The sequence below is a fragment of the Paramacrobiotus metropolitanus genome, unplaced genomic scaffold, assembly GCF_019649055.1.
Source record: "Paramacrobiotus metropolitanus isolate TYO unplaced genomic scaffold, Prichtersi_v1.0 Parri_scaffold0000039, whole genome shotgun sequence".
Lineage (NCBI taxonomy): Eukaryota > Metazoa > Tardigrada > Eutardigrada > Parachela > Macrobiotidae > Paramacrobiotus > Paramacrobiotus metropolitanus.
In genome coordinates, this window is record NW_026570259.1 from 398,730 (window position 1) to 419,649 (window position 20,920).

The 20,920-nt window shown below is 43.1% G+C and overlaps 5 protein-coding genes and 2 long non-coding RNA genes across 8 annotated transcripts; 4 read left to right on the top strand and 3 right to left on the bottom strand.

Annotated features, from left to right (window-relative positions):
* Window positions 1-13: 13 nt before the first annotated feature.
* On the bottom strand, window positions 14-2,945 carry LOC129590242 (Na(+)/dicarboxylate cotransporter 3-like). Its single transcript, XM_055485371.1, is given in 11 exon segments — window positions 14-447; window positions 526-687; window positions 749-935; window positions 1,004-1,108; window positions 1,175-1,399; window positions 1,458-1,794; window positions 1,906-1,964; window positions 2,082-2,129; window positions 2,131-2,195; window positions 2,305-2,454; window positions 2,514-2,945. Coding segments are annotated over 11 exon segments (1,779 nt in total). The 5' UTR covers window positions 2,640-2,945; the 3' UTR covers window positions 14-132.
* Window positions 2,946-4,107: 1,162 nt separating this feature from the next.
* LOC129590122 (uncharacterized) lies at window positions 4,108-7,661 on the top strand. The gene is made up of 5 exons (XM_055485151.1): window positions 4,108-4,264; window positions 4,415-5,054; window positions 5,157-5,551; window positions 5,631-6,370; window positions 6,689-7,661. Exons 2-5 carry the CDS (start codon window positions 4,698-4,700, stop codon window positions 7,375-7,377), a joined length of 2,181 nt encoding a protein of 726 aa, XP_055341126.1. The 5' UTR covers window positions 4,108-4,264; window positions 4,415-4,697; the 3' UTR covers window positions 7,378-7,661.
* Window positions 7,662-9,236: 1,575 nt separating this feature from the next.
* LOC129590298 (uncharacterized) lies at window positions 9,237-11,447 on the top strand. Its single transcript, XM_055485452.1, has 4 exons — window positions 9,237-9,367; window positions 9,451-10,243; window positions 10,363-10,987; window positions 11,229-11,447. The coding sequence occupies exons 1-4, from the start codon at window positions 9,237-9,239 to the stop codon at window positions 11,267-11,269; spliced, it is 1,590 nt and encodes a 529-aa protein (XP_055341427.1). The 3' UTR covers window positions 11,270-11,447.
* Window positions 11,448-11,528: 81 nt separating this feature from the next.
* On the top strand, window positions 11,529-12,751 carry LOC129590126 (uncharacterized). The gene is made up of 3 exons (XR_008690702.1): window positions 11,529-11,570; window positions 11,632-11,740; window positions 12,337-12,751. It is a non-coding gene; the product is annotated as an uncharacterized LOC129590126 (long non-coding RNA).
* Window positions 12,752-12,757: 6 nt separating this feature from the next.
* On the bottom strand, window positions 12,758-13,549 carry LOC129590130 (uncharacterized). The gene is made up of 2 exons (XR_008690703.1): window positions 13,410-13,549; window positions 12,758-13,218 (listed from the first exon to the last, which is right to left on the bottom strand). It is a non-coding gene; the product is annotated as an uncharacterized LOC129590130 (long non-coding RNA).
* A 203-nt stretch (window positions 13,550-13,752) lies between these two features.
* On the top strand, window positions 13,753-16,822 carry LOC129590127 (uncharacterized). 2 transcript variants are annotated; one of them, XM_055485154.1, is made up of 8 exons: window positions 13,753-13,837; window positions 13,897-14,034; window positions 14,107-14,152; window positions 14,674-14,852; window positions 15,134-15,286; window positions 15,384-15,527; window positions 15,657-16,304; window positions 16,457-16,822. In XM_055485154.1, exons 1-8 carry the CDS (start codon window positions 13,793-13,795, stop codon window positions 16,598-16,600), a joined length of 1,497 nt encoding a protein of 498 aa, XP_055341129.1. In that variant the 5' UTR covers window positions 13,753-13,792; the 3' UTR covers window positions 16,601-16,822. The 2 variants fall into 2 exon arrangements, with proteins under 2 accessions (XP_055341129.1, XP_055341130.1); XM_055485155.1 differs by having other exon boundaries at window positions 13,791-14,034; window positions 14,639-14,852; window positions 16,457-16,821.
* On the bottom strand, window positions 16,637-20,286 carry LOC129590129 (proline-rich protein 36-like). The gene is made up of 5 exons (XM_055485157.1): window positions 20,097-20,286; window positions 19,373-19,923; window positions 18,495-19,218; window positions 17,676-18,143; window positions 16,637-17,573 (listed from the first exon to the last, which is right to left on the bottom strand). The coding sequence occupies exons 3-5, from the start codon at window positions 18,595-18,597 to the stop codon at window positions 16,987-16,989; spliced, it is 1,158 nt and encodes a 385-aa protein (XP_055341132.1). The 5' UTR covers window positions 18,598-19,218; window positions 19,373-19,923; window positions 20,097-20,286; the 3' UTR covers window positions 16,637-16,986.
* Window positions 20,287-20,920: the final 634 nt, after the last annotated feature.

Here is a 20,920-nt window from a genome sequence, read left to right on the forward strand (position 1 = left end):
GTTAGGCTTCAGAAAAGCTACTTGGAGTTCATTAATTTGCTTATTTTAAAAGCTGAAGTTTATAACTGCCGTGTGAAAAATAGCATCCGTTTACACTGATATACAAACAACGTACCGTAATTGGACAGAACCTTATGAGACGGTATTGTTAGTCATAGCTAGAACGCTGGAGATGTTATGACGGGCGGCTAATCGAGTCTGCGCCCATAAAGGAAGATTCTTGCCATCAAATATTAACGATCCAAATAGTTCAAGACTGATAACCAGAAATATGATACAAGCAATCTTTGGTCCAACTCCAGCTCTAAACATGTCCCACATCGTAACTGTTCCATAGCCATACACGATAATAGTGGGAAAGGAGCAAATGGGTATCATGAATGAAAACATGCTGGCCATCGTGGCCGCCAGCATATAATAAATCGGATTGACTCCAGAATCCTCGGCCTAGATGAGCATAACAAATTCTTTGGTCAACTAAGCATGCTTCCGGCAACATAAACGTACGTGTCGTTTCCGACTTACCACATTTGCCAGCACGGGAACAAAAATCGCACATATGACGGAGTTGTTTGTAAACTCTGTCAAAAAGGAGGCCAAAACGCAGATGACGGTTACGACAATCCAAGGCGATATTCCATGCAGATCAGGAATTAAGCTTCCTATCGATCGTATCAAACCTGACACCTGCAATGGTCAAGCGGCTTCTTTCAACAGCGTTGGTCAGGCATTTTGAATAAATGTGTACCTCGGCCACATGTGTTACGGCTGCGACACCGCCGGCAAACATCAGCAAATCCCATGGAAGCTTGGCTTGAGCTTGTTTCCAAGTCAGCAACGGCCGGTATTTCCCTTTCTTTAAGTCTTTATAATCAGCCGGCAGCACAAAAAGCAGCACACAGGCTAAGAGTGCCGGGACCGAATCCGTCGCATAACTATAAGCACCAGCATCAAGTAGGATACGGTTTCGCGTTACGTTGCCCGTTGTCTTCTCTTATCTTACCCTTGCTTAAAAAGCGCCGCCCAACCGGGAACGAACTGAGGATTGCGCGTTAACCATAACACCAATAAAACGGCAAATAGTATCAACACAGAGACTTCCTCGTGTCTGGAATTACCAAAACCACGATGGAAAATAGAACATTCAAGACATGAAAACGCTGATGGAAATTACCGAATGGGGCCCAGTTCTTTGAGTTTGTGATCTAGAATAGCGCGCGTTCTCTTCCTCATTGCTTTATGCTGCTCGGGAGAGGCCTGATAGTTTGCACTTTTTAACCATCCCGGTACAAAGAGTAAGCATAAAGCAATCCAGGTTAGGATTAACGCCCCAACAGCGACAGGACCACAAATTAGAAAATAAGTCAGGAAATTCAAGCCGGTTTCCGTTCCATAGTACCTAGCAAAGTAAGCTACCTTTGTCTGGAATTCGTTGATAAGAATGTGGGCAGACGTACTTTTCTAAAGTCATTCGGAAAAGAATATTCGGATGCGATCCGATCAGTGTAGCCACTCCACCGATATTAGCGCAGAAGGCCACACATAGCTGCAAAGCTTTGGAGAAATCCTGATCCGGAGGTTTGCCGGAAACGCTTTCTGCTACCTCTACCAAAGTGGACTCGCGTTTGTTCATTAAGGGATCCATAGATGCATCACCATTCTGAGAGACCTCGCTGTTGCTGGCGGGCGTTGGTATAGTTTCCGCATCGAGTGATTGAGTGTCTTCCTTGGTCACCGGACTAGTCAGCGTTCCGGAAACGGCCATTGCGATTGGTAGAATCATCACCGTTACCGCTACAAAAATGTTAGTACTACTAGATTGTTTCCATTTAAATAGTTGTACGATTACGGACAAAAATGTACATCAGGACTCACGAGCAACATCGTTTTACATGCGATTGCTACCTGTGTTAGCCATCCACATTGATAATCCTCCACTTATTACCGCAAAGCCAAGAATCAGCCTAAAATAAAAGATATTAACTAAACCCGAACAAAATAGCTTTACACATTTAATCATTTCACGATGGACAAATACATGTGGCATATGTGCATGAATGACATATGTAGCGGTTACGCACCTGGACGGGCTTACTCCAATGCGTCGAAGGGTCAAAAGGGCAATTCGTATGCGTGTTTGTCGTTTCAATGGATATTGCCATTACAAGCACGGAGATAAACAAAAAATAGGTATCCTAAATTACAGCATAAAAATTTGGTTCGTGATATAATACGAACAGAATACCGCACTCCGTTTAATACATAATATCGGGAGTTATGCTTCAATCTGTTTAAGGTACATACATTGGTAAAAGAGCGAGATATTTCCGGAACTGTTTGCACGCCGATCATTGGCATGAGAAAAATAGAAAACAGGATGGTCAATGGAAGCGGTAGTATTTCGAAGACCAGAAAAATTGAAGTGACCAGAAGAATATAAGCTCCCTTGCCGCTCTGTAATGGATGCGATTGATTGTCCGGTTGTTTATAATTTTCCGTTGGGTTTTTCTTACCTCGGTTGGCCATGTTACCAGAGGTAATATCAAGCATAGCAGAGGTACGGATATAAATGCTACAATCTTCCAGTACTGTCGCACATAGTTAAAGGTGTTGCGCATCTGGATGCGACTAAAGAACATTTTATTAATACTGTCTTCCACAATCCAGTCCAATAATATTTTTAAAAAATAGGGATTTGCTCTGGATCATTGAAAATTAACTCAAGGCCAATCTGGATTAACCAGGGAAGTTAATTTCCGAGCGTGACAGCATTGTCATGAAGATTATACCAAATTTTACGCCGCACTTAATAACCAAGTTAAAATATTGCGCATGCAAATCAATATTGTAAAGAATATTCGCGGCAGGTTGTCCGTTCGTTTCCAAAAATTCAATTCAGGTGCACAAAATTATGATTCTCCGTCGGTTTCTTTATCTCGCGTGTCCTTATCTCATTCGTAGGCAATTAAAAGTATGAGTTTATATTTCTCGCGGCGTTTATAATTCAGCACCACAAGTGCATAATCAATAACATTTCCGGTCAATGCGAAGCTTATCGTGTTTTACCGGCGCTGCTCTGGAATGGTTGCCAGATTGTAACTGACGCTTGAGTGTAAATAGTGACGGTCAAAGCTCAGCTGGTTTGATTCAGAATGTTGTACTTAATTTTGTTTATTATTGCTCTGTTCTAAGTTTCAGTTTTATAATGATACAAAACGCGGACAGGACAACTACAGACAAACACTACAGAAACTGGTTAACATCCGAAAAAGCACCTGTTGCTGCCACTTCCGGAGTCCTATTAATTTTATTATAAAACTATTAACTTTTTTAACAAAAATTGTTAACTGCATTAATTATTATCTGTTGCGCTTAATTAAGAAAGACGATCGAAAAGTGTTTCTAAAAACAAACTATCTTAAAAAAAAATTAATATGATAATCTTATCCGTTAGAGCGCAAGTTGTAGTTAGCAGCGGATCAGTTCTGATAATTTGCTATGGATATAGATCCCAAAATCTAATCGAACACCAAACTCGTGCGGCACTCTCTTCTTGACTTTATTCGTACTTGCGTTGCGCGCAAGATATGCATACGAGGACAGGCTTAGTATTCGCGATCACCTAAAAATCTAGCGAGAATTCGCGATCACCGTGCCCGGGTTTTGCAGAACAGCCAGTCACCAGCCAGCCACCAAGGGAAGGCAGTCCAGTGCCACTCCACACAGCCACGGGACTGGACTGCCTTCCCTTGGTGGCTGGCTGGTGACTGGCTGTTCTGCAAAACCCGGGCACGGTGATCGCGAATTCTCGCTAGTTTTTTGGGTGATCGCGGATACTAAGCCTATCCTCGCAATGTTAACGGCTCTCGTTTTTACCGATATTACGTACGAGTACTTGTAGTCTTGTACAGCATTAACTTCTCAAAGGTATATCTATATAATAATTAATTATATGCTACATAAATTTATTCAGCATGGACTGTGTGGTCGTAAATAATGACTACCTAGTGATTGTGAATTACTAAGGCAAGACCAGCTGATTTTTTGCGAGTAATACTTAGGCACTTCCGGTTTAAGTACAGTACTCTTTTGCACATTCATATCATGTACTTTTTGCTTCACTATAATGAATTGGACGAAATAGAAGTCTTATGTACCAGATTAATTATATGACGTATGATCGCATAGAGTGCGAATTATACAAGGACCACACATCATATGCACAAATCTTAACCTTTTCTTGCACTTGCGTCGCTAAAAAAAGGTGACGAAACACTTAAGCCGCACCACCCAAGCCACTGATTATTTGAGTTACCACCACATATATATGTATATATGCGCGGCTCAAAATAATACATAGAACTGTGTATGTTTAATTTGACTGTGTATTTATTTCTTGAAAATTGTTCGCTAGGTTTATTCACTTTCATTGTACACAACTGCACATGTGTCACCTACCTGCACAGCGAAAGCGCAGCCCGCGCAGTCTTGCTTCGATTGGCATTTGGCAATAAGCCTGCCAGCGGCATGCACCAAGATTAGGCCATGGGATGGACATAGGCATTCTGCAGACTAGCAACAAGTGCTTACGTCTTCCTCGTCCCAAAGCGTACCAGTACTTGCTTTTCGACGCTTACGCTCGACAGAAGCACTGCGACGGAGTTTAAATTTTACAGTTATCTTTTCCTGCTGTAACAATGGCAAAAGCAAAAACTCCAAAACCGAAATCAAAAGAGAAAGGCAAATCAGCCCCAAAGAAGGGAAAATCCGAAAATGCTAAGGCCAAGAAGGCCAAGCCCAAGAAGGATGACAAGAAAAAAGATGAACCCAAGAAGACAGAAAAGAAAAAGGGGGACGGGTCCAAGAAGACTGATAAGAAAAAAGGTGGAGGTGGATGGTTTGGAGGTGGAGGAGATGGTAAAAACAAGAAAAAAGATAAAAAAGGTGGAAAAGATAAGAGCGACAGGAAAGCGAAAGAAGACCGAGCTAAGTCTCCAACAGAATCGCCTAATGGCTCACCGAAAGGATCGCCTAAACGCTCTCCCAGCCCAACCGTACGTGGTCGTTTGCTGTGTATTAATGATGCTGCAATTTGTAACAATTCTTGCCCCTTTACAAAATGCTTAGAACTGAAATACTGTTTTGATATCCACTAGGGTGACACGTCGAGCCGAAAGTTAAGGTTTGACAGCGCAGTACGAGTGAAGGAGATTCCAGATCGCTTTGGAACACCATCACAAACATCGGCAACGGGCAGTCGTCCATGTGTGTCACTACGCAGTTTTCCCCCAGAAGGCTCTGAGCTGGATACCAGTACGAAACCTAAATATTCGGATCCCTACTTTGGATCCAAGGTGTCTTCTCGCATTCCGTGTCCTAAGGAATCAGAAAAAAAGGAACCCGATCTGTACTCAACTAGGTCGATGACCTTAGATGAACCTGGTCCAATTTTTAATCCAAATCGATGTCCAACATACTCCCGCGAAGAACTGATCTCGCTAATAGAAACCTTAGTACTGGGCATCAATGACCGGGAATCACTCAAAACGAGGTGGGTGAGTCGGCAGATTATTTAGAAAGCTGCAATTTTCTTATATCTGTACACAGACTGTCACAGACGTCTCCTTCAGATATGACGAAGAAAACACGCGTCTGGCCATGAACGCTGAATTCTACGCGGATAAAGAACTAAATGCTCGCTCAAGACTTGAATGTCTGCGCAATAAAACCAGTGAAATAGATAATGCGTTGCGCGAAAGTGTCGATCTTATGAGTCGAAATTATGTACAACTGACAAGGGAGCGGAAGCGCATTGCAGGAGCTATAGATCTGCGCGAAGACTTTGACCGGCATCTCCAGGACAAAATTTCAACTAACACGAAATATGTTCAGGATTATGCCATAATACTGGGGAAACTACAGGGTCTGCTGGATGATTCCTCCATGGCCTGGTTACAAAGAGAAACAATGTTGAGTACTGAAAGTGAAGCTCTGGAAAAGTTACACGGGTCTGTCGAAAAAGAGAAGCGAAATCTGACAAGCGAATTGCACAAATACCAAGCGCTTTACGTCTCGCAATCAACACAAAACGGTAAACTGGGAGAGGTGGTGGAACGCGAACTGGAACGCTACATGACAAAGCAACAAGAAGTTCTGAAGTATAACGAAAAGAGGGTCAAAGCTTTAGAAGGTTGTGTTCGTACCATGCAGCTCGACAGAGAGGTCATGTATTCCGAGATAGCCGAACAACGAAACCGCTTAAAGGATATCCTGGAAAATCAAGTAATCAATCTCATGAACAAGGTCCGTTACTACAAGGATGCGCTGCGCGGCCTGGAAGAAGAGTTGAGCAAGGTCACTTGCAGAACCGGTGCGTCAATAGTATTCATAAAATTAAAAAAAATGTCAGTGCGACCCATACCAGTTCGATCCATAAAAAACGTCAGTTCGACCCATCTAAACAAGATGACGAGAATTACTTTGCACTTTGCAGTTACTATTGATTATTGAAAAGAAAAACTTCCTTTCAGTAAAATTTTACGAGCTACCTTTTAACCAGCTGCTACTTTGTGTCTTTGTAACAATCTGCTTTCTTATTTCGTATTTCTTATTTCTTATTTATTCTTATTTCGTTTTTTCCTCCTTGTAGAGGTGAATCTCGGCAGCGTTCACAAAAATTTTTTTGCAGAAGGGTTCTTGGCCGTATCTGATCAACTGAAAACCTACGTAAGACTTGTCAGCAATATCGATGTTCTGGATTTTGCCAATAAAGTACAATCCGCGAAAGCTGCCTGTGATGAAGTTGAAACGGCATGGCGAACAAAAAACTGTGAACGTCGAGATTTAACCGACATTCGCAGACTGTATGTCGACCGACAGCGACAGAAGATGCTGGCTACGGAAGATGAGTACTTCCTTATGGAACCGGTGGACGTCCCGGGAGCGGAATCCCATACCAACTTTCAGCGCTCCATAGAATGCTTCTTGCCAGAAGGTTCTACATGTTACCCTAAGAGTGGTCCGGGTGAGCGACCGCCTCCACGGGCCATCCAGATGGAAATCATGCCTGCTCCCCCACCGACAGAGGCCCCAACAGAAGCTAGCTACAGGTCCGCTGGTGAAGATATGTCGACAGGGGGAACAGACCGGCCATTGGATGTCTCGCGTAACGACGATAGCGCGTCCACTCGGGATTGGGATGCACGATCTATGGGGAAGAAAGTGATGGGTGGTGTCAAAGCCGTTATTAGTGTACCAAAGAAAACCGCGGATGTACTAACATGGGGTTTGCGGAAATTTGGCAACTTGGCGCACTTGCCCAGTTTGCCGTTCTCGTTCAGTCACCATCGCTTCAGAAAGCGACAAGCTGTGGGGTAAATGAAGGGTAGGGTTTCATGCTTTGAACTTTTACTGTAGGAGTTCTCATTGTGCTCCCTCTCGGGTTGGCCTATGGTCATTGCTTCTTTCCTACTTTCCTAGTTTTCTCCTCTGACTGCTCTGACATTTTGTTCAATTCGATCGGTTCTCCTTAGGGTTTGAATTGTAACTTGGCTAAGTTCTTTTTGTGTTTGCTTAATGCCCTTCTGTTAATCTTTATGCCTGTTGGCCTTCCGGAGTCTGCTGTCGTTGCTAGTTTTCATAAGTATGCTTGCGGATTAAAGGTAGTGGTTTTGTATGCTTCCCAGATTCTATCCAAATTCGTTAACTTTTAAATCCCCAAAAACGGTAGCATGTTGAACCAAAACAAATGCGCCACGTATTATTTTCGCTGTATCCAGACGACAGATTGTATGAAGACGAGTACGACACGCAACTGACATTAAGATAATTAACTAACTTGTAATGTTAACACTACTGATTTTAGTCGCTAGAAGATTGTACTATTACTCATGAGCACACCGAAAACCCGTGCGTAATGTCTTCCGTATCATCCTGCAGTATTCCGCGCATTCTGTACTATTAGGAAAAAGATCACATGGCTCAAAGCCAGATGATCCATGGCGTTCCAGACCACCACAAAGAGCCAGTTTTGTTGCCTAGCCAATCGCACAGTGCACCAGCTTCGAAAAACCTTCCGCCTCAAATTGTTTTGGAGGTGTCGAAAGAAGATTTGCGTAACGAAGGAGGAGACGTATCTGCTACCAGTCTTGCCGACAGCAGGAATCCACCCAAAGAGGTGTCATCCGCAGTTTCTAATTTGTTTTATCATAGATCAGCTGCAGAATTAGCACGTTCTCAGGACGATTTCACTGCCTCCAAGACTCGAGTTACTGGTTCAAACTTTTCAGTAAATCATGAAGGAACTAAAGTCCAGTCCGCTCATTCAGTAGCAGATAATGAGCCCTCAAAGTATAGCCTCCATGGACAGCCGTCAGTCGTGCGCTCGCAATGGTCCACGCAAAATCTACCGCAAACAGCCTCAGTGCAGTCGCACGCCAGCGTACACGATGCAGCTCGTTCAGAGTATTCGGAGTTGCCTAAACAAACCGCTACGACCGACCAGAACCGACGAAATGAAAAGTCTGAAAGCAATGTGGTTCTGCCGACCAGACACCATGCTGTTGGGAGTGCGAAAACCGCTTCCTCCATTAATCCATCTGCTCACGCTCTGCACGAGACGAGGTCACAACTACATTTGGAAAAGTTGCATTCGACTGCACCGTTAGACAGTCAAGTTCCACCCAGTCAGGCGCTGCATAAAACAGCCTCCGTAACCCATTTTGAGAATCTTAACACTAAGGCGCATTCGGTGGAAAAAGGTCATCCACAAGAAACGCAGGATGAAATTACTGAACAACCGGTTAAAATTCCGGAAGTTTCCGAGCCACATAAGGCAGCAAATGGAAACCCAGCATAATGGGACCGTTCTCTGAATAACGAAAAAGCGAGGCGAAAAACGCAACGAAAGTCCGCAGACGTTCAAAGATGGACGTTATAATGGATCGTATTGCGCCGCCGGGAACCGGAATTAGTAACATTGGTGATCTTAAACCGAATGCAACGTGGAAATGGCGCAAAACATGGTGATCTGAACTGGCACGTTTCAACCGCAACCAACTTCCAGCGGGATTGAGCAGCAACGGCAAGGTTTTTCAACCAACTCTTTTGCCAGGCGCAAATGTACCGCTGCAGATCCGCCAGTACTTTACAGTATTCGGCCATACCGGCGACGACGCCTCTGTTCCACTGTTCAATAAAAGAGCCTACGCAGCCTTGACTTCTGTGCCGCACGCAAAATGGCTGGATTTACACAAATTCCCACGACGACATCGCCAAAGTTAAGATCACATTTTGATCTTTGGAATCTTACACGCGCAAAGGACTCCATTACTGATCGAGTTAAACCAGTTGGTGGCACGGTGAAAAGGTATCCGATACTCGATAACAGTCGATGGAATGTGAATTAAATGATGCTACAAAAATCTACTAATCATACGGTCCCTATTGCAGCATTTATACTGTCAGCGGCATCGCGATTGAGCATGTCACCGATCTGCAACCAAACGGCTATTACGTAGCTGTTGGTCCTTACGAAAAATTCCATCCGTTGAATTACGAACCTGCCGGTCGGCATGATCATTTCCTACCAATGTCTGCTAAACATCCAAGTGTATATACCAAAGACGCAGCAGCAAGGGCCAGCGTGGGAATGAAGAGAAGACGAACATTTATTCTCCGACTGAAGCGGAAGTCAGTTAACCAGAGTAATACAGGACAACATAGCGAAATCGAGCAGCCCATGACTATTCAGGCAGAGACTGTCCCGGAAAATCAACCTCACAGCGGTTCAGAGCGAAGGTTGCATACTTCTGGGACAGGGCTAGGCGAACACCAACGTATAGATCTCCACTCGGTCAATCTCCCACCACATTCAAAGCATTCGGCGCACGAACAACAACAACACGACAACAATCAGTTTGGTGACCCAGAATCAGAGATACTCGTTCACATGCGCCATGAAAACGAGAAACCTCATGGCGTGCCATCAGTAACAGCCGAACCAACAGCACGAAGTCAGCATTTGCTGGCTGAAACTAATTCACGAACTAATCAGTCTCATCATTCACTGTCGCAGCCAAAAAGTGAAACCGTGGTGACCACACTAGAACCATCACGTTTACAACTACCCAAAGGTGGCTCGCATTTTTTGTCGCCAAAGCCATCCAAACATTTGCGTACATCTAGTCAAAAAGACCTCCACTCCAGTCAAATGTCCGGATGGTCCAATGCTAGCAATTTTAGAGTAAGAGACTTGAGCAATAGTGCAACAACATAGAACGCATCCGTAGTACGTTAAATTGGAATATAAGTCTAGAATTTTCATACTATTCACAAAAAGTTGCACGATTTATATTACCGCAGAACGCCCTGGATGGTCAGCTAGCCGATGGCTCTCATACTTCTATCAATAATGCGGATCTGCACTCTTTTCACGTAACCGGCCCGTCTCAGACATCAGTGGCGTTGGGAGGCGGCCATCCGGCTAGCTTGGTGGATCTAAAGGACCCCGCGTCCAATCAATCAGTAATTAGCGTGCAACCTGTGCCGTCCGAGGCACGAAACAAGGCAAGCAAAGAACATTCTTCGTTATCAATGAGACAAGTTGACAAATCGTCAACTAGCATATCCCCACTGGAAACATCGCCATCCCAGCAGTCACAACGTGTCGAACCGTCAGAATCCGCGATCGAGGAGAACCGTTTGAATGGCTACGAAAATAATGTCATATCCAATACTAGTGTGGCTTCCTACTATTCCAGAGCTTCGGCACAATCGAAAGCTCCTTCCGTAGCGAATGTTCTTGGACGACAACCACATAGTGACCATGACATCACAAGCGATAGCAACGCACGTGTGCACGTGAACGATGGCAATGTTGAGGAACAAACCTTGGACAAAGCCGTTGAGGAGAGTCACCAACCTGTCGAGGTGGCACCCCCTATGACAGATGAACCACCACCTACAGCGGCAGAATCGAAAGGTCGAGGTTGGTACCGAGTATTGAGATAATGCACCTTCATAAGCTCGTGCGGTCAACACCATTATTGTACACTTGTGAACCGTAACAGCAATAGCCATGCGGTTAGCATTGTGCGAACCGAAAGGTAAAGTAATGGTTAGTCGACAGCAGGGCTAAATTAAGCTGTGTCGATAACACCGTGGTATTAAAATAGTCACTTTATGAGGCGATGAAAACCCATAAACTGAACTCTGCGTTTTTTTGGCAGATGCAAAACCTCGCCGGAAATCTAAACTCGGGTGTTGTTAAAAGTGCGCCTTCTTCGTCCTTTGTCTACAGTGACATAGTGATTTTTCTCTGACCCTATCTGTGATCTGCATTCTTTTGAGTGTGTTAAATTTATTGTGCATAGCTCGTCTTTACTGCGTGGTTAAGTACTGCGCGATTTTTGCCTGGGTACAGGCTCTAATAAAGGATACAAATAGCATATTTTTCAGAATTTCACGTCTAGTTATGTTAGGAAAACGATTATGAAAAATTTGATTTAAGGAATTAAGAGGCTGTTTTAGGACCAACTTCGGGAAGCGGCGCCATAGAAGTAAAAAGTGCCGTAAGTGCCGCCTCCACATCAATTTCGAAAAAAATCGTTTTACAATTTCGCCACGGTACAGTATATGTGCCAAAACAATGAAGGACACACATGGCACATTGACACAGCACATCCCTTTAATCTATCTTCCAGTCTTTCAAAGCCAAAAGACGAGTTGCGAAAACCCACAGGTACCTGTGACTACAGTTTTACCATAGATCTGCTTAAGTGTAATCGGCAAAGTGTTATCATTATCCATGGCAAATCTTGCGATCAGAACAAGGAAGTGTCTTTCCATCGTTATAGTCTTTCTTTTTCATCAAAGGGAAACAAATCCTGGAGTTTTGGCGAACACGGATCGCTCGTTACTTTTATCAAATTTGACACAATCAAAAGATTGTATGTGGGTCTATTCGTTTGTAATTTTACGCGTATAGAGTTGAGACCCGGCATTATACTACGCACAAAGGTTCTTTGCCTAAACTTAATGGCCCACCAAACTTTGGTCCAAACAAAAAACCCGGTTTAAATAGTAGTTGAGCTACAGTCCAGTGCGGAAACATGACACTGATGTAGAGCTAGTGTGGAATGCACCAAAAATTTGGGTGGGTTAAATTCACGGTGAATGTCTCTGAATTAAAAATCAGGAGCAGCCAACAAATTACAATATTATGGAAGCCTACGAACAACAGTCTGCAGACTTATCTGGACCATTTTTATTTACAAACAGCAAGAAATCAAAATAGTTCTCCACGTAACATGCGTTTCAGATTGCTTTCAATTGCAGGTCTTTGGGACGGCTCGCCACCATTCTGCGTTTCCAGTTGTGGACCAGATCGCTATGTGTTGGCAGAATCCTTGTGCGGTGGATCATTTGGTGAAAACTTGTTGATGTGTTGCTACTCTGGACACAAAAAGCTATGCTGCCCACTTACGCATCGTCAGATGGAGGAAGACCCGGACATGCAATTCATGTTTTACCCATTCACGTACTGGCAGCACCCTGGGACATACCCACCGTATGAAGGGAATTAAATGTTGTTCCGTTTATGGCTCGTACCTTTGCCTAATTTTGCTTAATGAGTTGATTGTCGATGTGTACCCTAAGTGGAATTATTTTTCAAGAGGTGTTGGTAATTACCTAACAGACCGATTGTGTAACTGGAGTTTTAAGAAAACCTATTCGGAGCAGCTGCAGTAAAAATGTGAACTTACAACATAACCAATTTTTCAACATGTTTGGTGACTATATGCGCAAATAAACTTGCAGGTACAGTATGTACAGACTCTGTACGCACGTGCTGTACACGTATGTATCTTAAACAGTAAATTTAGAAAATAATCGTCCAGAATGTAATTCACAATCAGCAGAATGAGGCAAATGCTCTATCATTTATTCAACAAACCAAACCATTTGCATAAGCAACAAACAATCGCGCTGCAATTTTCCTCAGCATGCAGTTACCGTACAGTACAAAAATCCAGCTGGTCCGGTGTGTGCTTCCCGTTATCTTCCGTGCACCAGAACGAGTTCGATGCCAGGAGCCAATAGCGCCAACAAATAAAATATTATTTAAACAAGACATTAGTATCGGATTCTAGTTGTCCGATTTCATGTCATCTTTCCTGGACATTCATTTTAATATCAGGTACAAAGCATATAAAAGCCCTGCAAATTGAAACAGTCATGGTTTAATATTCGAAGCATCACCGGTTTGCAGAAGCAACATGATTATGTAAAGAGGTACGGCTCGGCTAGAAGATTGAATAGTGTCATAAAAGATCCAAAAGCGCGTAAGCGACCTTTTGCAAATCGCTGTTGTCAGTAATTATTTATAATAAAGTTTTGGCAATACTTACCTGGAAAAAACAAAAAAATCGTCAGAAGTAGATCAATCCAAAACTCCTGATTGCAACCTTTCAGGAGATACACCGCCAGGGGTGGAATAAATATAGCCAAAATCACCAGTATGACCTTTTCAACCATTTTCTATTTTTCGACACGAATGTTTTCAGTAGTATTTAACCACCACTCATGAGTGTAGAAGCAAGAAATGGCAAAAACCCCACAAGTTGTTCAAAAGTTAACTTCTCAGTGTACGTCTGCGCTGACCACTGCCCTTCCATGAACGAGCGAAGACGTCTCAAGAAAAACAATTCGTTTCTAAGGAACTCTGAATGTTTAAGTAAAACAACGAACTTCACAATGTCTCAGTAAAGGAATTACGAATACGACAAATATTATGGGAAAACTGATCCAAATCAGCATTGAATTACTTGTGGACAAGGTGACATTTCGCTAACGCCGTACGTCAGTAATTGCAGCAAGGTTTTACAATGTTATTAGGTGTCCTCCCCAGCTGCTGATTTGTCGGCCGAAACTTTGGCAAGTTTGGATATAGAACTTCTTGGGAAAAAAGCTTCGACAAGTGAAATTCCGCTCGATTTTCCTTTACTATTCAATCAGCGTATACTATTTAAACGGGTAATTGTTCCAGTTACCCGTACATATCTGTTCTGTTTTGGGCTAACTAAACTTTTTTGTGTGGAAATGCAGACTTACAAACATGGCACCATTATGCGAGCGCTGGAGCAGTTATATCGTAAGAAAAAAAAAACTGTTTTAGAAAGATCTTAGAAAGTCAACGAGGTTCATAGAAACATTTATTAGCCAAGAATAAATTTATATAAATTAGCCCAGAAATAAATTTATTGGCGAAGAAACCCAAGAATTTGTTGACTCAGAGCAGGCTAACTAATTAAGCTAACTAACTAAGCTAACGAACTGATTATTAATTAACTAAACAGTCATTATCCAAGAGGAAATTTTTTTTTTCTACAGACTGTTTATTTACTTTTTTTCCACACATTTTTTTCTACAGACTGTTTATATTATAAAGTCCGTAGGAAAAAAATGTAGAGCGCTTCCGTCGATTGTAAAGAATGAAATAATATGAGTGAGCTTGTATATTCTCTGCGCGAGAGCATAGTCTATCTACATCTAATTTGTCTTAGATGATTTTTTGCCAAGCATTGTCCCAAACTAATTGTACTTTATCGTGACAATTTATTATTGTTTTGAATTATAGTTGTCGTTGTACTTACTACGTACTTGGTGGTTCAGATGACCGTATGGCTGTACGACTGTTGCGCCGCAGCCCGCAAGAAACAGAAGGCCAAGTGGTGGCTCGATTCGACGACAGCACCGGGAATTGTCTCTTAAGCTCAGATGTTGATCCGTGTTCCGTCATAAACCAAATCGAAGGCCAGAGTTTAGAACTAAGAACGTGCGTAGAAGGATTTGTAAGTACTGTTGGTTTTTTATCGTACTTCTGAAAATTAACTTCTTAGATAATTATTATTGAAGTTAGGCTGCTTAGAGTCATATAAAATATAAATATATGTTAATTCTGAATATTAATTCCGGTCATAACCAAAGAGCAATTAAAGAGCCTTACTTTGGTCGTAAAGAAGTACCACATAGAAAGAATGATTACAACTGCACTTACGTACATTAAACCGAAAAAGACATCACAGTACCACAAACCAAAAATTAAAAAGTGTCAGCATTGATTTGTTGGTAGTGTTTCAGACCTCGTCTGAAATTCCAGTCTTTCGTGAATATTCGGGAGATTGCTGAAAAGCCGATAGAGGGGGTTTCCGCCTTTGAAGGTACTGAGCCTAGTGCCGGAAGAGCAAACTACGAACTCCCGGCTGGCAAAGATGACATACCAAACGTATGGAGTTTCCAACACCTTACGTACGATTTCTAATTATTGATTTGCACATCATTGTTACCTGCCTGGGATTTAAAAATTTAATTCCGATTTTCAGTATGAGGCGGTGCTGCAGCAAATGGATAGTTGTGCAAAAGAGCTGCAGGCGCAGCATATCACAGGAAAAGGTGCAGCTGGTAACACTTATCTCTACGGCGAAGGCACGACCAGTCAGACCAAGCCGCCATTCGTTGTGCGCCATGTGAGACCGAAATGACTTGCTGTATTACGAGTTTGACGTGGTCAAGTGAGCCGCGTGCCCTTTAACCACATTTTCTGCTTTCTGTCACGAACAATAAACCGACAATCTCTAACACGGCTGTGAATTTAGATCGATGATAAACTGTTTAATCGAATTCCGAAGTTGCATAAGACAATGAGCCAAGAAACGGATCAGATGCTGGCTCATTACCAACTGGACCATCCATCCGACACCGCCATTCAGAAGATTCAACCGGGCAACGTTCCGGTTAAGGTCTACTGGAAGCTGCGACGCGATTATGAAAAATCCCATTTTGGCAGAACTAGCAATAAGCAACCTGGCATCCAGGCGAACATCAAACAGATCAAGATGCCCGCATTAAACAGTATTCGCGAATCACCTGAAAGAACTAACAGACAAAATATGAACAAGGAGACAGTAGCCGCATTAAGGAGTTCCTTAACCAATGGAAGGAAAGAAGGGGATAACCAATTCGATCAAAAATCGACTGAAACATCCGAACCGGTTTCATTGGATGGACGACCTCATACACTGGCTGAAGTGAAGCAGTTTATTAAACAAACAGGAAATAAATACGAACCAGACAAGGCTGACCATGAGCCAGGGTGTCCAGCCAGTCATAAGCCCAAGCGGGAAGTGACTGGCGCAGGTGATGACGTGGACATGGCCGCAGTGTATCGCGATTTCGCTAAAACCTTGCATCGGGATAGAATGGAAAAGATATGTCAAGAACTGCAGCCAGAAAAAAGAGAAAGGGTAAGGAATTGAACGTTTCTTCAACTGGATTTACAGGGAAATGAATTTCTTGAACGTGCTAATAATATACCTACAACGAAAACACAATCTTAATCGACCAAAGCCAGTCGAAACTAAAAACAATGATTATTTTTTATGGCTGATTTCTTTAGGTTTGTTCTCCCTGTTCCACAAAGTCTGCAGAAATTTCATGGCAATCCCCCCATGAACGAACTGGTCGAAGATCGAAAACTACTGGTAACACGTTTACCATGGAAAGGGACATGCTGTGCTCAAACAAAGATTACTTATATTGAGAAACGACGTGTGCAAGCCCGGAACCCTTGCTGATGTCTTAGATTCACACATTGTTTTCTTATCAAAACTCAATGTTAACCGGAAGACGAAAAATAATTATTGGAACAATAAAATATTTCGTCAATATTCCGGTAAAATATGTTCTTGGTTCATGAGCCGTGACTCGCCTTAAAGGATCTCTCGCAACGGAACAAATCATGATGTCAGCGTAAAACTTGTCACAACCAACATGCCACCACTTCCTAACAACAATGAAACATCACCCTAATTTTCCACCGGCATAACTGTAGCGGCGCTGTCTGACGTTGCATCCTTCAAGACACACGCGTCCGGCGCACTTTTCTCACCAGCCACCATTACCAAAAGTGAGTTGCTTGAGAATTTATCACAATTCAACTGCCCTTGCGGCGTAGTACAACGCCTTCTTGAGATCAATTTCCTCTTGTGTGTACAGTCCATCCGCTCGGTTGAGATCAATTTTCGACAACACTTGCATCCACGACGGAGCTTTGGTTGGCATCGTTGTCGTTGGCGGCTTAAACGTAGGCGGTATAGCAGATGGTGGAGGAGGATATCCCATTAACGGCGGTGGAGACAATGGTGGTCCGTAAGGATTGGGTGGCGGTGGGCCAGCAAAGGGTGGAGGAAACATTGTCGATGGGGGTGGCATGAATGCCGGTGGGAGAGGCGGAGGCGGTGGCGGGGGAAATTGAGCAGGTAGAGGCATGGGGTGTTGCGCAAATGTTGGGGGTCGGTTCGGGTCAAAGTTGCCGTAATGGGGAGGCGGAGGCGGCGGGGGTACGGGGAGGTTCCAAGGATGTTTGCCGCCAGTGTTCTGTCGCACTGGTGCCATTTGCTGGTCAGTGGACTGCATGTCATCCCATACTTGGTATTGTCCAGCGCCGCTTAGTTGGGGGTTGGCCAATAGTGGTGGTGCGGGCTGAATCACCTGTTGCGCAAATCCGGGTTGCTCTACAATGCCCACACATCAACCGGAGATGTCGTGAGGTCACATTTAAACGGGCCAAAAATTCGAAAAATATGACATGCTTTATTAATTATTGCATTTCGCACCTGCTTGTTGCATGTTGTAGTTCATCCTTTTAAGGTTTGCCACAGCCACGGCTGGATCAGCGGCTTCGTTGCTGGATAGCTGGGATGCCGGCTGTGAAACCGGAACCAGTCCAGTTTCCGTAACTTTTTCTGTATTTTCCAGCGTTTGACCTGCCTGAAGAGCCATCTGTGGTTGAAGATTTGAATCGCCAGCTCCAGCTGCATTCGGCATGTTTTGAATTGGAGTTTCCGCCGATATGGGATGTGTTTCGGGCACATATGGAGCAGGTACTGCAGGGAAATGTTCACCGGGTTTGACCTCATATGCCGAAGAGTCGACAGCGGCCGGTGCGGCTTGCTGGGGCACATTCAGTGCATTGGTGTTGAGGGCACCGGCAGGCACACTGGCAGCTTGAACGTGGGGAATTTGTCCGGTTGGAAGCGCTGCGCCAGAAGGTTGTTTTATAGGTTGTGGAGGTTGCGCAACACCTGCACATATTAGGAAGAAAAAATAACCTTGTATTACAAAACAGTCATCCCCAGCGAATCGCCAAAAATTTCTTTCATCTTCAGCATCAGCAGTTTCAATAAATGGTATTGTTTCAGTTAGAATGATAGTAGAAAAACCTAAATAACCAAACGGCCTTCGTTGGTTGTTTAATATTTTGGCTACTGGGTAGAAATTTTTTTTAATATTAGCTTCAGTTTATCAAACAGAGCCCGATTAACGAACAGAATTTGCTGATAAAAGACGTTAATCTGTTTGGCACCGTGTAATATTATGTCCAAATAAACGGAATGTGTCGATTCTGTCTTAAATATTTAATAAATTTGTCCTACCATTCGGAGAATGGTTAGCCACTGCGGACAACGGTATAGCTGAGGCAAAAGGGCTTAAACTCAGATGAAAAAATATAGAAAAGGACAACCATAAATTTCGCATGGATAACCGTTAGATGGGGATTGGTGACCAAAACCAGTGATGAAGTGATCCGGCTTATTCACTGTTCAACGGGGTGTGTCCAAACTTAAATCATGAAGTACGCAGAAAATTCGATATGTGTTAGGAATACATGAATTCAAAGCGAGCAGGAAGTATATTAAAAGATTCATAAGAGTATCTCGAAGAAATAAAGCGATTTTGATGGAATGACTAGACTAGATGAGCTGATGACGGACGTTTGAAGTAAGCATTGCTTTATGCGTAAAATAATAGAGAACAAAACATAGTTTCCAAGGGAATGGATACATACAAAGTGCAGTAGTTGCAGTCGTCAGTAGAGTCAGACACAGGTACTGCATGCCGGCGATTATCGGCGACGAAGAAACAGTATTAAAAAGAATCGGTTTAAGAACTACAAAATTAACAACTGGTAAGGATCGAGTAAGACGTTTGATTCCAGTCCACGCTGTTCAACGATTCGGTTAGCGCACGACAGTTGACGGGAAAATATATGGTTTCGTCATCCACAATCAAAGGTGACTGTCCAAACCGTTTCATGGTAATCCAATCCCGAAACCACTGATATTCGCAGTTACAATGGAATTTCATCAGCTGTTCTCTCTGTAAAGGCCATTAATTTTATAATTCGTCGTATATAAATATATTTAATGCAAACACATTACTGCAGCTGTCAACGTGCTTGGGGAATGCGATTAGTCAGGTTACTTAGGTATTAGATTGTTATTAGTACTAACTGTATTAGATTTCGACGTACGTATTTTGGTAAGAAATTATGGCTCTCGTCACCATCCCACCACGCTTCTAAGGCCAGTGTCGACAAACTTGGCAGATCGGAAAATGTGCCCTTTTCCATGGTACGAATAGTCGATGCGAAAAATGCAATTGTCGTTAGTGATTTTTTGGACGAGAAGTCTGCCTTGTGCAAAATCATTCCATCGCATTTTTTTATTCCAAAAAAGGTCAGTTTCGAGGCATGTATCTTTGGAAGTATGCCGGTAATGCGTGATGACCGGCAAGTCGATACATGAAGAAACAGAAGTCGAGCCGAAAGCGACGATAACGGCTGAGGCTTGAATAAGGCACCGTCGAAAATCTTCAGACGAACTGGCTGGTTTTGCGCAGAAGGAGCAATATTTCTTAGTCCAAAACTTAAATCCGTAGGTTTTGCTGCTTCAGGGCAGTCCACATCGTATCGATCCTCTGGTGATCCAGATTCTTCCGGTTGCCAACGGTTCAAGATAAGGAAGCTAGACAGCTCTGTACCGACTTCGCAAGCCGATACGCTGCCGTTGGGCGAGCTGGATGCTAAACATAAGTACGAAATAAGTACTGCGTTTAGTGCAAAAACTGACCACAAATTAGTTGTAATTGTATACCGACTATATAAATCAGTCCAGTAAATCGCCGCTAACTATAGTGCGTGATTAAAAGCGCTGACTGCCAGTTCGAATTTGACCAGTCAGACGCATGCACAGTACCTGTGCAACATCCGGGAAGCAGTAATAACCATCCCAGATACGCACTACGGACGTCCATTTGGGATTTCTTCTTTCGATCCAGCGCAACAGAGTAAAGATAAAATAATATTTTATTCAGGAAGGACCTGTACGCTTCAAGAACCCGAACATGTCAGTCTAAGTTAAATGCAACCGATTTGACAGAACCAGTCCGATAGGCTTGTGTACAGTCTAGATCTATCGGTTTGCGTGCAATTTGTTGGGGAAGTACCACCTGTTGATTTATCAAGTTGGTGTTATCTTGATTTATGTGGCAATACGTACGAACTTTTAAAATGTATATAGCTATACAAGCAACAGTACGGCAGTAAGCAGCATGTGGCATTGCTTTACTACGTGAAATGATTTTTTCTGTGGAAAGTCCTGAATGCCCGAATACATAGAGCGACTTTTCCGGTTACGTACAGTACAACCTCATTATTGCAGAATCAACTGCTCCGATGCCGCATGCGGCATCTGTATTGTCAATGCCGCAGTTTCCAACATTGTTCTGTAGACCATATTCGTTTGGTTTAAGTAATATTCTGATTGGCAATTCATGTTTTTATGTATGGTGAAGATGCGCAAATCTCGTTTATTTGAAGGGGTTATATCCTACGTCTTACTGTCTTGGTACCTGCAGAAACTGTATAACGTTAAGAAATCCTTGGTTAAACCTTGTAAAGTGACAACGTTAAAAAGTGTTTAGCCGCTTCAGGTTCTCAATAAGTGAAGGTAGCTTATAGCCTTATACTAGCATAGTCAAACCGACTCAAACGTGAAAATTTCTGGACGGCCAGCTTCTG

Excerpts from the sequence above, each read along its gene's own strand:
- LOC129590122 (XM_055485151.1), top strand. The coding sequence starts at position 4,698 with ATGGCAAAAGCAAAAACTCCAAAACCGAAATCAAAAGAGAAAGGCAAA. Across the intron at positions 5,055-5,156 it reads AACGCTCTCCCAGCCCAACC|GGTGACACGTCGAGCCGAAA; the intron begins GTACGTGGTCGT and ends GATATCCACTAG. Across the intron at positions 5,552-5,630 it reads CGGGAATCACTCAAAACGAG|ATATGACGAAGAAAACACGC; the intron begins GTGGGTGAGTCG and ends CGTCTCCTTCAG.
- LOC129590298 (XM_055485452.1), top strand. The coding sequence starts at position 9,237 with ATGGCTGGATTTACACAAATTCCCACGACGACATCGCCAAAGTTAAGA. Across the intron at positions 9,368-9,450 it reads GTTGGTGGCACGGTGAAAAG|CATTTATACTGTCAGCGGCA; the intron begins GTATCCGATACT and ends TCCCTATTGCAG. Across the intron at positions 10,988-11,228 it reads GGCAGAATCGAAAGGTCGAG|ATGCAAAACCTCGCCGGAAA; the intron begins GTTGGTACCGAG and ends TTTTTTTGGCAG.
- LOC129590127 (XM_055485154.1), top strand. The coding sequence starts at position 13,793 with ATGGGAAAACTGATCCAAATCAGCATTGAATTACTTGTGGACAAG. Across the intron at positions 13,838-13,896 it reads TTGAATTACTTGTGGACAAG|GTGTCCTCCCCAGCTGCTGA; the intron begins GTGACATTTCGC and ends CAATGTTATTAG. Across the intron at positions 14,153-14,673 it reads AGCGCTGGAGCAGTTATATC|ATGACCGTATGGCTGTACGA; the intron begins GTAAGAAAAAAA and ends TTGGTGGTTCAG.
- LOC129590129 (XM_055485157.1), bottom strand. The coding sequence starts at position 18,597 with ATGCGAAATTTATGGTTGTCCTTTTCTATATTTTTTCATCTGAGTTTA. Across the intron at positions 18,144-18,494 it reads GGCTAACCATTCTCCGAATG|GTGTTGCGCAACCTCCACAA; the intron begins GTAGGACAAATT and ends TAATATGTGCAG. Across the intron at positions 17,574-17,675 it reads CTACAACATGCAACAAGCAG|AGCAACCCGGATTTGCGCAA; the intron begins GTGCGAAATGCA and ends TGGGCATTGTAG.